We start from the raw sequence: 14,421 nt of genomic DNA, 5'->3' as shown, positions 1-14,421 counted from the left end.
AGTACTACTTAATAGGAGTTTTGCTAAGTTATGTTTTGTTTATTTCTGTTGCTGGAGCCAAGTAGAGTTAGTTCCTAGAGTCACCTTTAAGTTCTCCTTATAGGTTGGCCAGGACTGTTGGCACTGCACGAAAGTGGACTGTTGTGAGATCGAACTCAGGAAAGATCGAATACGAGGACGAGGCATACAGTATGTGGTACAGAGATACCCTAGCAGATTTTCAAACACATGTTCATAGACTATGAAAGGATGAAAGCCTTATGGTTGTTACTAGACTGGATGGCATCGTGCTCCTAGTCCCCGTGCTACCAATCGAGTGGTAGGATTGAGCAAGGAAGAAAGCCACTCAATATGATGGGACATGTTGTCTTGAGCATTGGACCCACAGGAGATGAGATTTGTTACAGATACCCAGATTTTCTATGCGGATCTACTGACCGGATGCTTGTTTTCTACCAGGGACTCTAGAAGAGTGTAGTAGATATCGAGTCGATCCTTGAGTATCAGTTACCAAAGATGATAAAATGATAAACGATAATGAGAATGAGAAGTAGCCGAGGAGGGCTAGAGTTGATGAGGATGAGAAGAGAAGTCGGTGTAGGATAGAGCTAAGGATGATCTTGAGAGTATGTGTGGTACACCCTCGTTTTTGATTAGTTGCAATTACATTGCGATGTATATAACTTACTTAGGAGATACTGGTACTTGAGATTTTGACATGATGACAGATAAGCATGCGAATATAGTACCCTACTGATGTTAAGTAGATGGATGTTCCTAGTATGCTAAAGTAGCAACTAGATGAGTTAACTGGTAGCAATTACCGTAGGAGGTCCAGACCGAGACATAGTACTATTAATGGTGTCGGTTTAGAAGGGACATTACGATAGATACTATGGTTTTTGTAGGGTTTATATAACTCATTTATGTAAGTCCTCTAAAAAGAGGCATTCTACTGATGGATATATTAGGTTATTAGCATTTCGTGAGTGCTTATTGCCTTACAGATGAATGTTAAGGTGACCGTGAGGGTTTCCTTAAAGTTGAGTTAGTAAATTGAACTTGAGTTTTGAGGATGCTTAGAGCGTTGGTCGAGTTGAGTTTTCCTTTTGTGATTTCAAAAATGCTTCAAAGATGTCATCAAGAGTGTGATGTGAAGGATAGGCGGGATAATTCTCCGCCACCACCACCGCAACATGAGAGGAGAGTCGAAAAATATTGAACTTTCGAAACAAGAGTCTAGAACATAGGACCCTGAGTTTAAGCTTTTAGCTTGCTGGTGTGAACTTAAGTTTTGTTATGTATAGTATGATGAGGATTTAGAAGACCCAGAATTACCAAGTTCGGGATGATGTTTCCCGTGTAACTGGGGAGTGATTATGTTGGACCTGGCCAGTCCGCATGATCCAAATCTCAGTAGACGTGTTTTGGGTTTATAAACCCATGTGTTTCAACTTTCGGTTGAAAAAAAAAAAAATCAGATGGGTTTTCACTCTAGGTCATTTTGTTCGACCTGGTAGTTACTCCTTTCTACCCTCTGGTTATTTATTTGAGTCTCTTGAACAAATTTTCTACAACACTTTATTCTGATATCATTTGAGATTTGAGTTTTTACAACTTTTGAGTTGCCCTAGTAGATTCTTTTGAGGTATACGACTAAGAAGTGTTAGTATATTGACTTAGTAAGTCACCCAAACTATAGCTTGGTTAACTGTCCATCAGTTTGTGTCTAAAATTAGTTGACATTAGTTCTTCTCCTATGATTATTATCAACCATACATTTTGTTAGCAATTTATAGTACAAACCGTAAGGTTTGAGAATAAGGACTTGAGTTATTTTGTCTATGCTGATTTCACGAGGGAATCATGGAAAAGTGTTACGCATGTGAGATGAGAAAAGGAATGTATTGATGATCGTTTTTCTTTGAAAAATAGAATGTCTGGTAGATGAGAAGCTAGAAACGAGATGGGGACAAAAATGAACCATTACGAAAGATGGATGAACTTTTTCTCGAGTAAAGCTTCTTATAGCTATGAAACCAAGAATCCAGTTGAGGGTAAACTCTAGATTAAGACGATGAAGAAAACCTTTGATTTTCTTTGTACCGCACAAGAAAGACTTCATGTGTTGCGTTCCAGTTGACTAGATCTACAGATTTTGGTAGGAGGCCAAAAGAAAAGCAATGACTCAAGAATGTGGTTAGCAAACTTGTCTTAGAAAGACTTTAAGACGGACACATATTACATATATTTTTTATATATCTGCGATAGGAGGAGAGAAACGAAAATGTTCAATCTAAAGCAAAACAGGATATCTATGACCTAGTATGACCACATTTGTTGTGGCATGTCCGTTATACCCCACAATAGGTGGACATCAATGAAAAGATCCCGAAGAAGTTTCGCCCTGGCCTAAAGTATGAGATAAGAATGGCACTCGCCAACCACGATGAGTTTACGTACTTTGAATTGCTCAGCAAAACTCTAGACGCTAAGGTAGTTATGCTCGAGGATCAACCGACACAAATTCAAACTGAACAAAGTGGTCAAGACATGAAAAAAAAAAAAAAAAAAAAAAAAAAAAAACTTTTCACCCGTAGAAGGGACAACGATAGTAACGCGTAGTTATATGAACCTTTAATTGAATGTAGGATCACTTAAGGTGGTAGCGAATAACTTGATGTTATACCAATATGGAACGTAGATGTAACCCTAAGAATGGACTGGTTAGCTGAGAACTATATGCTATGATTTACGCAATGAATGGGAAATCTCCTTCAAACCTCCAGGAATAGACGCTTTAAGTTTTCACGAGATTAGTATAAGGAGCGGATACCAGTTATTTCATACATACAAGCCATAAAGGTGATAAATAAGAAACATTACCAAGCTTTCTTTGTATACCTAAACGGAGGAGCTAGAACCGAAAGGACAGTTGAGGACATAGAAGTTATACGTGAATTCCATTATGATTATCCGGAAAACTTACTAAGACTGCCACCCAATAGACAAGTAGAATTTACCATCGACCTAGTACCAAGATCGACACGTGTATCAAAAGCATCGAACAAGATGACTCCAAAGGAGTTGGAGAGCCTAAAGATCTAATTGCAGAAACTACTAGACCTAAGTTAGATCATGTCTAGTGCATTCCCATCGGGAGCGCATATTTGTATGTTATGAAGAAGTATGGTACTTTAAAAAGGCGCACACACAATAGAGCGTGGAACAAATTAATACTCAAGAATGAATATCCTTTAGTGAGGGTAGATGAATTGTTTGACCAACTCAAAGGTGCAAATGTGTTTTCCAAGATCGATTGAGGATCGGATGTCATCACCCAAGACAACTTTTAGAACGGGTTATGACCACTACAAGTTTGTAGTTGTGCCATTCAGGCTAACAAATGCCCAGATATATTCATGGGCATCATTGATAGAGTATTCTACCTTCACCTGGATAAGTTTGTCTTAATGACTTCAAGAATGAAGATGAACATAAGGAACATTTAGGGACCATGTACACAAGTACTATTGGGTGAACGAATTTATGCCAAATCAGTAGGTGTGAGTTTTGCTCAAGAAAGTGGCATTTTCTGGAATATATTGAATGATTTGAGTTTATATATGTGTTTATATTTATTAAATATTGCACGTATAATTTACTTAGATTAATTTGAACACCAAGGTTCAAATTTGATAAAGGCCGTGAGTGATAAGGCCAGAGACGAGCGATGCTCGATTTTAATTGAGTTATTTTGAGCATGCCAATGTGTTTAGAATAATTAAAAATATTTGTATTTAAATTTTTGGAATTTATTTCCATTAAATACAAATTTTCTAACTATTCGATGATTTATTAAGTTGAGATATGTGGAGTATGTGAAGTCATGTAAGTGAACCAGCAGTGCATATGAGTTAATGCTATGTTAGTAAGACTATATGAATTATTTGAGTATTTATGAGATGAGCATGATTAGTAAGTTATTGAGTTTTTTTTGAATTGCATGAGAAATGCATATAAAATGGCTAAGTATGAGAAATTAGCATGGATGAGATTTATTAGTTTAAATGAGATAAATAAATTAGAGAAACATGTTAATTAATTATAGTTGGAATTTAGTATTTAATTACAAAGACCGAGATTTAATCGAGAACTATGAGCATAATAAATTGTTAAGATATAATTTATTATTGGAGTCTGATATCGATTATGTGTCTAAATGGAGTGAGTGTGAGAGTTATGAATAACGCACATAAATGTTGGTATCTGACACTCGAACAATTGGTGTCGAGTATAAATGATAGTTTACTGATAAAGAGTTTGATGATTTTGAATTGTAGTGCTAGAGATTCTAAAACCTGATAAGGAATTTGTAGTAGCTGATGAGACAAAGAGGATGGGTTGAACCCGTAAAGGATTATGATTTTGGTATTAACCATCACATGGACAAGACCAATGTAGTAGATGATACAGTGAGCCGGAAGGCCTCGTCTAAGATATGATAAGATGATGATAGAAGTGATTAAACCACCCAGCTTGAGGAAAATTGTGGTAGGAGCACGAAGGAAGGATGAGAAGTTAAGAGTAAGAATAAGGATAAGAAATTTTCAAGAAAATGTGCGCCTTATGTTTATGATGTTATGTGAACTGCAAATTATTCTTCATGCTGTTATTTTGGGTCTCTGACTCATATAACTAAGCTCAATGTCGTGTTTGGGACTACCCGAACCCATAACGACTCAATGAATGTATTTCGTGTTTGGGACTACCTGAGCCCTTAACGAATCAATGTATGTATGTATGTATGTATGGTCGAGTTAGATTCCTTGAATCTTTCCGGCATAAGCAAAGTTTTTCATGAAAGGGACATTTAATGTCCATATGACTCAAAATTTCAAAGAAAGCAAATATATGTATGTATGTATGTATGAATGAATGGATGATGAGAAAGCTTTATGTTATCATTTCAGGTTCACTGCCTATATGATTAGAATGATGAGTTCTTTTACAAACTGTTTGAGAACCACCCAAGAACGTCTTAAGAATGTTAGTCGTGATAGCACCGCTAGAACGACATAGAATGGACTTATGTGGTACCAATGATTATGATTGAAGAACTTAGAAGTAAGTGCTTTAAGTTAGAAGTTTACTTAGAGCTTTATAAGAGATAAGAAGTTGACATGATTGGGGGCGAAGCTCCCATTTGACTGAGTGACTCGCCGTGCTGGGTCTGGCCAGCCCACATGACTAAGATCTCGGCGATTGTCAATTAAGATTTTTGATCTCGAGGTAGAGCGTCATCCCAATGTATAGACTCTCACTATGTAGTTGTCACAATAAGATTTTGCTTCCATCACGATAAGCATAATATGATTAGAATGAGTTCGTTTGTCACCAGTTCTCGAGATTATAGACATAGTGTTCTCACAATTAGAAAGATGCGATAACAATCAAGCTATGTAGCCGCACTGATAGTGAAGTCTAGTATCCCAAACTAGATTACCCAGATATGCAATTTCGAGGACGAAATTTTTATAAGGAGGGAGGGATGTAACGCCCCGCTTTTCCCTAGCTAAATTTAGAGTAAATTTTGAACTTAGATTTAAGAAGATTCACGCCGGATTGAGAAAAAGAATTTATTTTAATTCCAACAAAAATGATTTTACAAAAGCATTTGTAAATTAGTTATTAAATTTATATGCATTGCATATTTATTTAATTAAGCATTTAAGCATTTTCACGAGCTTTTAATTAGCAAGATTTGAAAGGAATTCCTTTTATAAATGCACCAAGGATTTAATTACATTCCCATTACAATTTTACTACATCTATTATTCCTACATTATACAATAAAGAAAGTTACATTGGTACTCATTTATACATAGACATATACACACATTTGTAAGATACAATTACACCAAATACCAACACCTCTCCATCACCTACGACACCCTCCCTGCACCTCCCTGCAGCTTTATTTCATTCACACAATTAAAGTCTACGCCTACACTCTATTTTCCTTCATTCACACAATTAAAGTCTATGCCTACACTCTATTTTCCTTCGTTCACACATCTACTCTTGAAAGAGCAACAGCATAGCCGTGCAGTCACCCCACCCGTGCATCCCTTTATATCATCAGCCAAAGTCCTCTTTCATCCCACACAAATTTCTCAACCAGAGATAGAGCTCTGGTTCAGTCCAGAAACAAACAACATTTTCATCAAGATTTCATTTCAAATTCACTATTGAAGCAGACTGCCAAATCAAAACCACCAAGATGTTCATCAACTCAAGGTTTTATTTCAACCAAATTATTTACGCAGTGTTTACTAAAGTAGACAACAACTCAATCTTTCAGTTTTAGAAAAATACATTCATACATATGTTCGCATACATGTCTATACATTTTGAATATACAAATATGAGTAGCAATGTATATTTATAAGAAAAGACTTGACCTTGATTGCTTTATGAACTGTACAAGATGCAAACTTTTACTTTTAGAAGAACTAGAACTGATCTAAACTGGAACTTTGCATTCATTGATGTAAGAAAGAAAGAAATGATGGAGAGAGATAGACTGGTGCTGTTGTGAACTGTGTGCGTGTGCTTGAGTCGAGTCAGGGCGGGGAAGGCTGAGCTTGGGAAGCTCCGGCGGCGGCGCTAACCTTCGTGGGGGTGTGTCTGAACTGTGGTGGTTGAGTTACAGAGCGGTTGCAGAGGGCTAGACTGGAGGTCAGGAGAGGCGGTCGGCGGCGGTCCTCGCTGCCGTCGGCCAAGGTTGAGCAAGGGAGGCCGCGGCACGGCGGCTCTGCCCGCTGCTGTCGGGCCGAGGACGGAGAGAGAGAGGGTGAGAAGGGGCGGCGACCAGCTACTGGTCGTGGCAGCCGGAGTCAGCAGAGGGAGGCAGAGCTCGGCGGCCATGGCTGCTGTTGCTCGGCCACGGCCGGAGGCGGAGAAGAGGGATGGCTGGGGTTCAGGCGCTGCGGCAGCTCGACGCTGTTGTCATCGCCGGTGATGGGAACTCCAGCGGCCGTGAGAGCAGAATAAAGAGGAAGGGAGCGGCGATCTCGCCGTCGCCAAGGAGGAAGGTGATGGCGGTCGGAGTTCAGTGAGGCGAACAGAGGGAGACGGGCGTAGTTCTGAGGGAGGCGGCAGCGGCGGTATGGTATCGCCGGCGGTCGTGCTGCAGCGAGTGTGTGTGTGCGTCTTGTTCTGTGTGTGTGTTGGCGTGAAAAGAGAGAGAGAGTGAGATGGATTGAGGAACCGTGAGAGAGAGATGACAATGAAGGAGAGGCGCAGCTTTGAGGGAGAAAAGGGTTGAAGGTTGGGCTAGGTTTGGGCTTGGGGTTTTGGGCTCTTTTTTTTTGGGCCGAATTAAATCATCTGGGCCGAGTCTTTTCCTTTAAGACTAGAGTGTTGGGCCATTACTTTGGGCCGGGTTTTATTTAATTATTTTGGGCAGTCCATATTTTAATTAATTAGACTTCTTTGAGTTTGATTAATTATTTTCAAAGACTAGTTTTCATAATAATATTAAATTATTATTGTGTGCATATTTTAAATAATTACTTAGTATATGTTAAGCATGACATGAAATTGCATTTTTGCAATAAAAGTATTTATGATTTAATTGGTTTTAATTATAATTCCAATTTTTAAAGAAAATCGAGTAAGGATATTGTTGGTGTCCTTAACTCAAGAAATTTAGTTTTCAATTATTTATTCATTAAATTTTTGAAAACCCGGCTAAGTGACTCATAGAATATTAAGCACTACACCATGACTTAAGATTAGCTTCACGAGACCTATTAAGAATAGAATTTCTTGTAGGCTTTGTGACCAGGGGGATTAGCGCTGCTTTCCCAAGACAGGTTTATATGTGATTATGATCTTCAGGCTTTGCCTAACCAGGTGGGCATTACTTTCATATATATCAAATGAGTTTAAATGTTACGTTTAAGCAAGTTATTTCATGACTAAATTAATTGAAGTTATTTCAAATATTGTCTTGCCATAAAATGTTTAAATTTTAGTATGATATCTATCTGATGTGGCTTTGCCAGTTATGTAATCGAATTCGGGTCTTGAGCAGTTGATAGCTATCCTGCCAGGGCTAGTGTACACCAGTGACCGTGAGTCATCTAGCGGGTTGGCCGGTCAAGTGACCGTGAGAGGTGGCCACCTCTCCGGCACAAAGTTCCAGATATGATAGATTACAAGAGAACTTAGTCTGCAGACGAACTTTAAGAATCACAAATGAATTTAGTAAGCTTGGGCCTTTTTAGCGAAAAACTCCCTTGCTGTACTGTTTATGATGGCATGACAATTTACAGTTTTGAAGCTTGTATTCTTATACCTAGGCATACGTGCCCACTGAGTGCTTTTGTACTCAGCCCTGCATATGTTTTCTAAATGTGCAGGTTGAGCTGATGTGATGATGGTGCTGCAATGAGCGGAGTCTCCAAGGTTGTTAATAAATAGTTAACCTGTCTAGAATATGTCTTCATACATATGTCTAGCTACTTTCCGCCGCAAGATGTTGTTGATATGTCATACTTTGAGTCTTAAGAGAATGGTTTCATATGATGTATAACTTGATTAATGATATTAATTAAGTTTTATGCTGTCTTTCATATACTATTTTCAATTGAGTATTCATGAATAAAAATGACGAGTTTTATTAAGATGAGTAAGTTTTACGGCTATAAATGACACCCCTTTTCTTCCCCTTCTTCTTTAACCCCATCCCTAGTCGTAGATCACTCGGCTTAACTATCCTTAGTTAGGGCGGGCTGTGACAAGATGAGGGTGATTGGGGAACCTGTACTTCTCATAGGTCTTCTGATTGTCATGATCATGAGTGATGGAAATTTGTCCTCTCTCTTTTAACGAATGGTCTGATAATCTCCTCATATATGTCATCTATTGGACCCTTGGTAATGTCTTTCGCATCATCAATTGCATTTTCATTATTAGATCTGCAATAAAATTAATCATAACACATTACTTCTAACACAAGACAAAAAAAATTAATTTTTAGCGAATTAAAGATGTTAAACATTTTATTATAAACTATATATGGAGATCTTATACATTAGTTACCGAAAACAATATAATGCAGATTCTTAAATCTGCATGTGATTTTGAAAGCAATCCAAGTAAGAAAATTTCATAGAATGTGTACTCTTTTGCTAGCTAGCTAGACACACTCTGGTATAACGTACGGTGCATCCGCCTTGATTTTAACTGTGATTACTAAACTGTAATTAAAGATTAATACTAAATCATATGATGAATCTAATTGGATTTAACAATAGGGTGGATGAGTAATAGAAGTATATATGCTCAGTGTCAATTAAATATATATATATATATATATATATATATATATATATATTCCCTATATATATATATATATATATATATATATATATATAGGGTTGAGTTCAACAGAGAATTATCTTTTTCGAGAGAACGAACAAATCTATATATTTTACGAACAGATCAACATAAGTAATGAACAGACGTATTTAATAAAAATATAGAAAAACTCGCCACCAGCAGGATTCGAACCCGGGGCAAATTGTTGTTCATGCGGTACATTGATCTGTTCGTTAAAATTATAGATCTGTTCGTTTTTATTTTACGAATTCTCTGTTCTCCACAATATTTAGCTTCTCTGTTGAACCCTTCTCTCTCTATATATATATATATGCTTATAATTTTTGAGTAAAAGAAATTATGCATGCAAAAAAAATAATTGAGGTAAGAAAATTACGAATTCGAAAGTGAGAGGGAGGATGTATTGGTGGCGCAGTTGATATGGACCACATATCTGCAAAGCTGGCAATGATAGACCCAACGTCTCATTGGCAAAGTTTCGCTGCATATAGCACACACAAATTCATATTTGATGTACTCATATGGCAGATTAAAAGCAAGTGAGAGATAGTGGTCGGGGCGATGATGAGGGAAGGGCGCAGACACAGGCAAGAGTGCGCAGGTCTCGTGTAGCCAGTAGTCGCAAAGGGTGCAGATGTAGGACTTCCCTTTGTGAGTGGCACCACAGGCATCGCAAGGGAAGGAGCACCATCTTGTTTTCTTGATGAGTTGATGTTGAGGGTGGCTTGGGTGCTTCATTGTTGAATCATCAACTACTGCCGCTTCAAAATCCCCTGTGCATCCGAAGTGGATCCACCACTCACACCCCCCACTACATTTGTACAACAACCCATACGCTACAAACTCACAAACTGCACATGATCTGGTAGCGGCATATGAAGAATCTTGTAGTGTGAGTGAGTGTGAAGGGTGGAGAGGATGGCGGATCTCTCTCGGCATCTCCATGCATTCTTTGTGTAATAGCCAATTCATTCCACATTTTTGGCTGCATCCATAGGCTGCCTCTCCTGGTAAAAAGTATCTCCAACAACCATAACACCAAGTGCTCCAAGAATTATCAGTTTCCGCGGCCCGGTTGGGGATCAAACTCAGCGGGTGTTGATGAAATATATGAGGAATACTCTCCTTCTCCATTTCTCCTTCTTTCTCTCTCGACATTCTTTTTCTTCTCTTCTTAATTATCACTAACTGCACTCTCGAAAAGACAATACTATATTATATATAGAGGGCATTGAATGTGTATTTTCCCTCAATACATTTTGTTTTTTATTACACAATAGGAATGAGAAAAAGAAAAATGGGAAGGAAGAATCATGGGCTAGCTACTTTTCTTCTGCAAGTGACTTATAAAATTCTATTCTAATAGTAACTTTCCGAAAATTGAAGAATTCTCATCGATATCTTGTGATCCAGACATACTAAGTTTTAGTAACAAAAGAAATATTTCGATTCCGTGGAAGCTTTAAAGTAGAAGCCTTCATAAACAAAGAAAAGCATGCATTAATTATACTTTGGATATTATAAATTAATTAGATTTTTATTTTGATGTACTATGAGAAAAGCTAAAAAAGTTTTAGCATTATGATGATACTTTGATCTCATCTCTATTTGATATATATACCTTGGTTAAAAACAAAGTATGACATGAAGGTTGGGCTTCAAATTCAAGCTTCCTTTTTAGTTTAAAAGAAAAAAAGAAATGCGAAAAAAATTGCACTATAAAATATTTAAATCAAATAGGGTTAAGGTGCAGATAGGCCCCTTAAGTAGAGGCCCTTATAGCGTTTCACTCCTCTTACTCACTGTGTGTGCAATTTAGCCCCTAAAGTACCAAAAATCGAACATTTAACCCCCCGCCCTAACTCCGTCAGTCCACCGTTAGTCAAACCTTTTTTTTTAATTTTAATAGAAATTTATTTTAATTTCGAAAATGGGACTGACGGTGAGCTTAGCTCTGGATTCGATGAATTCGACCATGGAGTCGGCTAGTCTCGAGTAATCGGCAGCGATTTGAACGGAATATGTCTTGGCGTCGGATGCGGACAACGGGATGAGACGGATGTGTGGAAGGGAGTTGACACCGAATAGGGCGAAGGAAGATTGGGATTCCTGGAAATCGATTTCGGAGAAGAAGAGTTTGGATTTGAAATCAGGGTTATTAGATTGGAAAAGGGCGAATTCAGATTTGATTGTGGAGAAGGAGAGCTCGGGTTTGGAGTAGAGCTGGTGCACGTCGAAGAAGATTAGGGCGTGGAATGGGCGCGGGGTGGGGAGGGAGAGGATGTGGCGGAGGAGGGCGTCGGAGAGGCAGATGACGCCAATGGGGGACTAGGACTAAGATCCAATCTGCCCTCTCAAGATTCAAGAACTGGTGAGCAAGAATCTCCAAACCAGTCCGCTGCAAATCCAAATGAGAAAACGAAGGCAGATGGATGGGGGAGGGGTGAGGAGAGAGAGGTTGGATTGTATGTTGGCATGTTGCTGTTGGTTTGGGAGTCAGAGTAGCTGCTGCTCCTGGATTCGCGGCTTCGACGGCCGAATTTTGGCAGCGCGGCTTCGGCGGCCGGTTTGGGAGATGGAGGAGAGGGTGAGGAGAGAGTTGTTGGATTGTATGTTGCTGTTGGTTTGGGAGTCAGAGTAGCTGCTGCTCCTGGTGTCGCGGCTTCGACGGCCGAATTCTGGCAGCGCGGCTTCGACGACCGGTTCTGCTGCTTGGCCGTTCTTGAGGGGCATCGGACGCCGGAGGAAGGGTGCTGGCCTCGCCGGAGGAAGGGATTTGAATTTTAAAAAAAAGTTTAACTAACGGTGGACTGACGGAGTTAGGGCGGAGGGGGTTAAATGTTCGATTTTTGGTACTTTAGGGGCTAAATTGCACACACAGTGAGTAAGATGAGTGAAACGCTATAAGGGCCTCTACTTAAGGGGCCTATCTGCATCTTAACCCAATCAAATAAAATTAAAAATTGTGTAATATAGAACTTTATAATATATTTATGCCATGTTGTCACGCCAAAAAAAGAGTGAGTTTGCAAAATGAGTAATTTTAATAAAGATTTTAAAGTTGATGTGTTTTGTTTGCCAATGAGGCCTTGCTCTAGTGGCAAAACTGAGGCACTCAAACACTCCCCTTTGTGAGAGGTCTTGAGTTTAATCCCGTCTGCGTGTGGTGATGTTTTCCCATGCACATTAAGTGGTGTATTCCCGCCTACGTGCAGTATTGTATTGTTTGGTGTTGAATGCGCGTGGTGATATTTTCCCACCGTTTGGTTGGTGGTGAGGTCACGCCTGCGTGCAGATTGCATAATTGATTATATTCAAATACCTCTTTTAATTTCAAAAAATAAAAGATGTGTTTTCTTTGATTATAAATTTATTATGAGAAAAAGAAGGATAAAAAATCTCCATTTAAATTCCTCATCATATTTTTCCTTCATTTTCTATTATTACTATAATTTTATTTATCTTTTAAAACTTTCTTCAATAAAATGTTGAATGCTATTTTATTAAAATAAATTATTAATTTATTTTTTAAATTCATACTTATAATTTATAACTTGAAATGATTCGACGTCAAAATTTTATCACATTTCTATAAAAGAGAATTTCACATTTCTAAAGAGAATTTTATCACTCCAAATAGGGATAATATTTTCTTTATTGAAATTTAAAAAAAAAAAGGAATGAAAATGAAGAACGAAAAAATGGTGAAATTCTTTAAACAAAAAAATACGAAGAAAAGTGAAATTTAAGACGACTGAGCTATTCCCGAACTAGCCTTGTCAGATTCAAATGGGATCCTCTCCTCTATCCCATAATTTAGTTTATCCCACTATATGCCAGTGTTGATTTGTTATGATTTTTAATTATTTTTCCTTTAAATTTAATTTATTATGTTTTAATATAATAAAACGATAATTAACAAGGATTCACTCATCCAATTAGGGTTTATAATTGTGTTTTTTATATTTATTTGAATTAATTATTAATTATTTGGGTTGATTAATTCAAAATTAGGATATATACTTTTTCAAATTTATTTTGTAGTGATAAATATTAATTAGAGTTCATAATATAATATTTTTTTTTTCTTTTTATAGCAAACAATTATAAAATAGAGAGATTAAGAGTGATATACGGTATGTCACACTATGAGGGTGTTTGACTAAGCTTATATTAAAGAGCTTATAAGCTCTTGGAGCTTATAAGATGTTTTAAGAGCTTGTAAGATACAGTTTCTGCAAAGCTCATAGGTTATTAAAGTGTTTGGATAATTAAGCTTATAAGCTAGAGAGAATGTTTAGTTAGAGAGAGCAAATCGAAAATAGATGAAATTAGAATGATATATGATGAAAATAAAAAATCATAGTTGAATTATTTTTGTAAAATGAGTGTTGCACTTATAAGATAATGAGAAAATAAGGTAGTGTAGATGAACTTATTTTCTAGGAACTTATAAATCAACCAAACACCATCTATATTGTGGGACAGAGGATTCCATTTGCGCCAGATTAGCCCACTTTCTCTAAAATTAAGTTACTGGACAATAATTAATTGCTAAATACAACTTTCCCTCCATTCTCCATTAATTTCGGATGAGATATCCTCTATACCACAATTTAGTGTGTATCACCGTATACCACTCATAATCTCTCTATTTTATAGTTATTTTTATGAAAAAAATTATTATTATTATTATTATTATATTATGAACTCTAATTAATATTTATCGCAAAAAATTAAAATTTAAAAAAAATTATACTATATTCTAACTTTGAATTGATTAACCCAAACAATCTATTATTGATTCAAATAAATATAAATTATTAATTAACCCTTATTAATTATCTTTATACTAAAAAAAAATTATTTTTATATTATATTAAAGCATAATAAATTAAAATTGAAGAAAATAATCATAAATTATAATAAATTAAGAGTGGTATACGGTGGTACACACTAAATTATGAGACGGAGGATCTCATTTGTAATAATCCTCCATTCTGTCAAACC

General features: G+C 37.1%; 1 protein-coding gene across 1 annotated transcript; it reads right to left on the bottom strand.

The window, feature by feature from the left end:
• Positions 1-8,815: 8,815 nt before the first annotated feature.
• Positions 8,816-10,635, bottom strand: LOC130987907 (protein VACUOLELESS GAMETOPHYTES-like). The gene is made up of 2 exons (XM_057911612.1): positions 9,788-10,635; positions 8,816-8,987 (listed from the first exon to the last, which is right to left on the bottom strand). Exons 1-2 carry the CDS (start codon positions 10,567-10,569, stop codon positions 8,864-8,866), a joined length of 906 nt encoding a protein of 301 aa, XP_057767595.1. The 5' UTR covers positions 10,570-10,635; the 3' UTR covers positions 8,816-8,863.
• Positions 10,636-14,421: the final 3,786 nt, after the last annotated feature.

The sequence above is a fragment of the Salvia miltiorrhiza genome, chromosome 6 (genome assembly GCF_028751815.1).
Source record: "Salvia miltiorrhiza cultivar Shanhuang (shh) chromosome 6, IMPLAD_Smil_shh, whole genome shotgun sequence".
Taxonomy (NCBI): domain Eukaryota; kingdom Viridiplantae; phylum Streptophyta; class Magnoliopsida; order Lamiales; family Lamiaceae; genus Salvia; species Salvia miltiorrhiza.
This window is presented reverse-complemented; position numbering and strand designations above follow the sequence as displayed.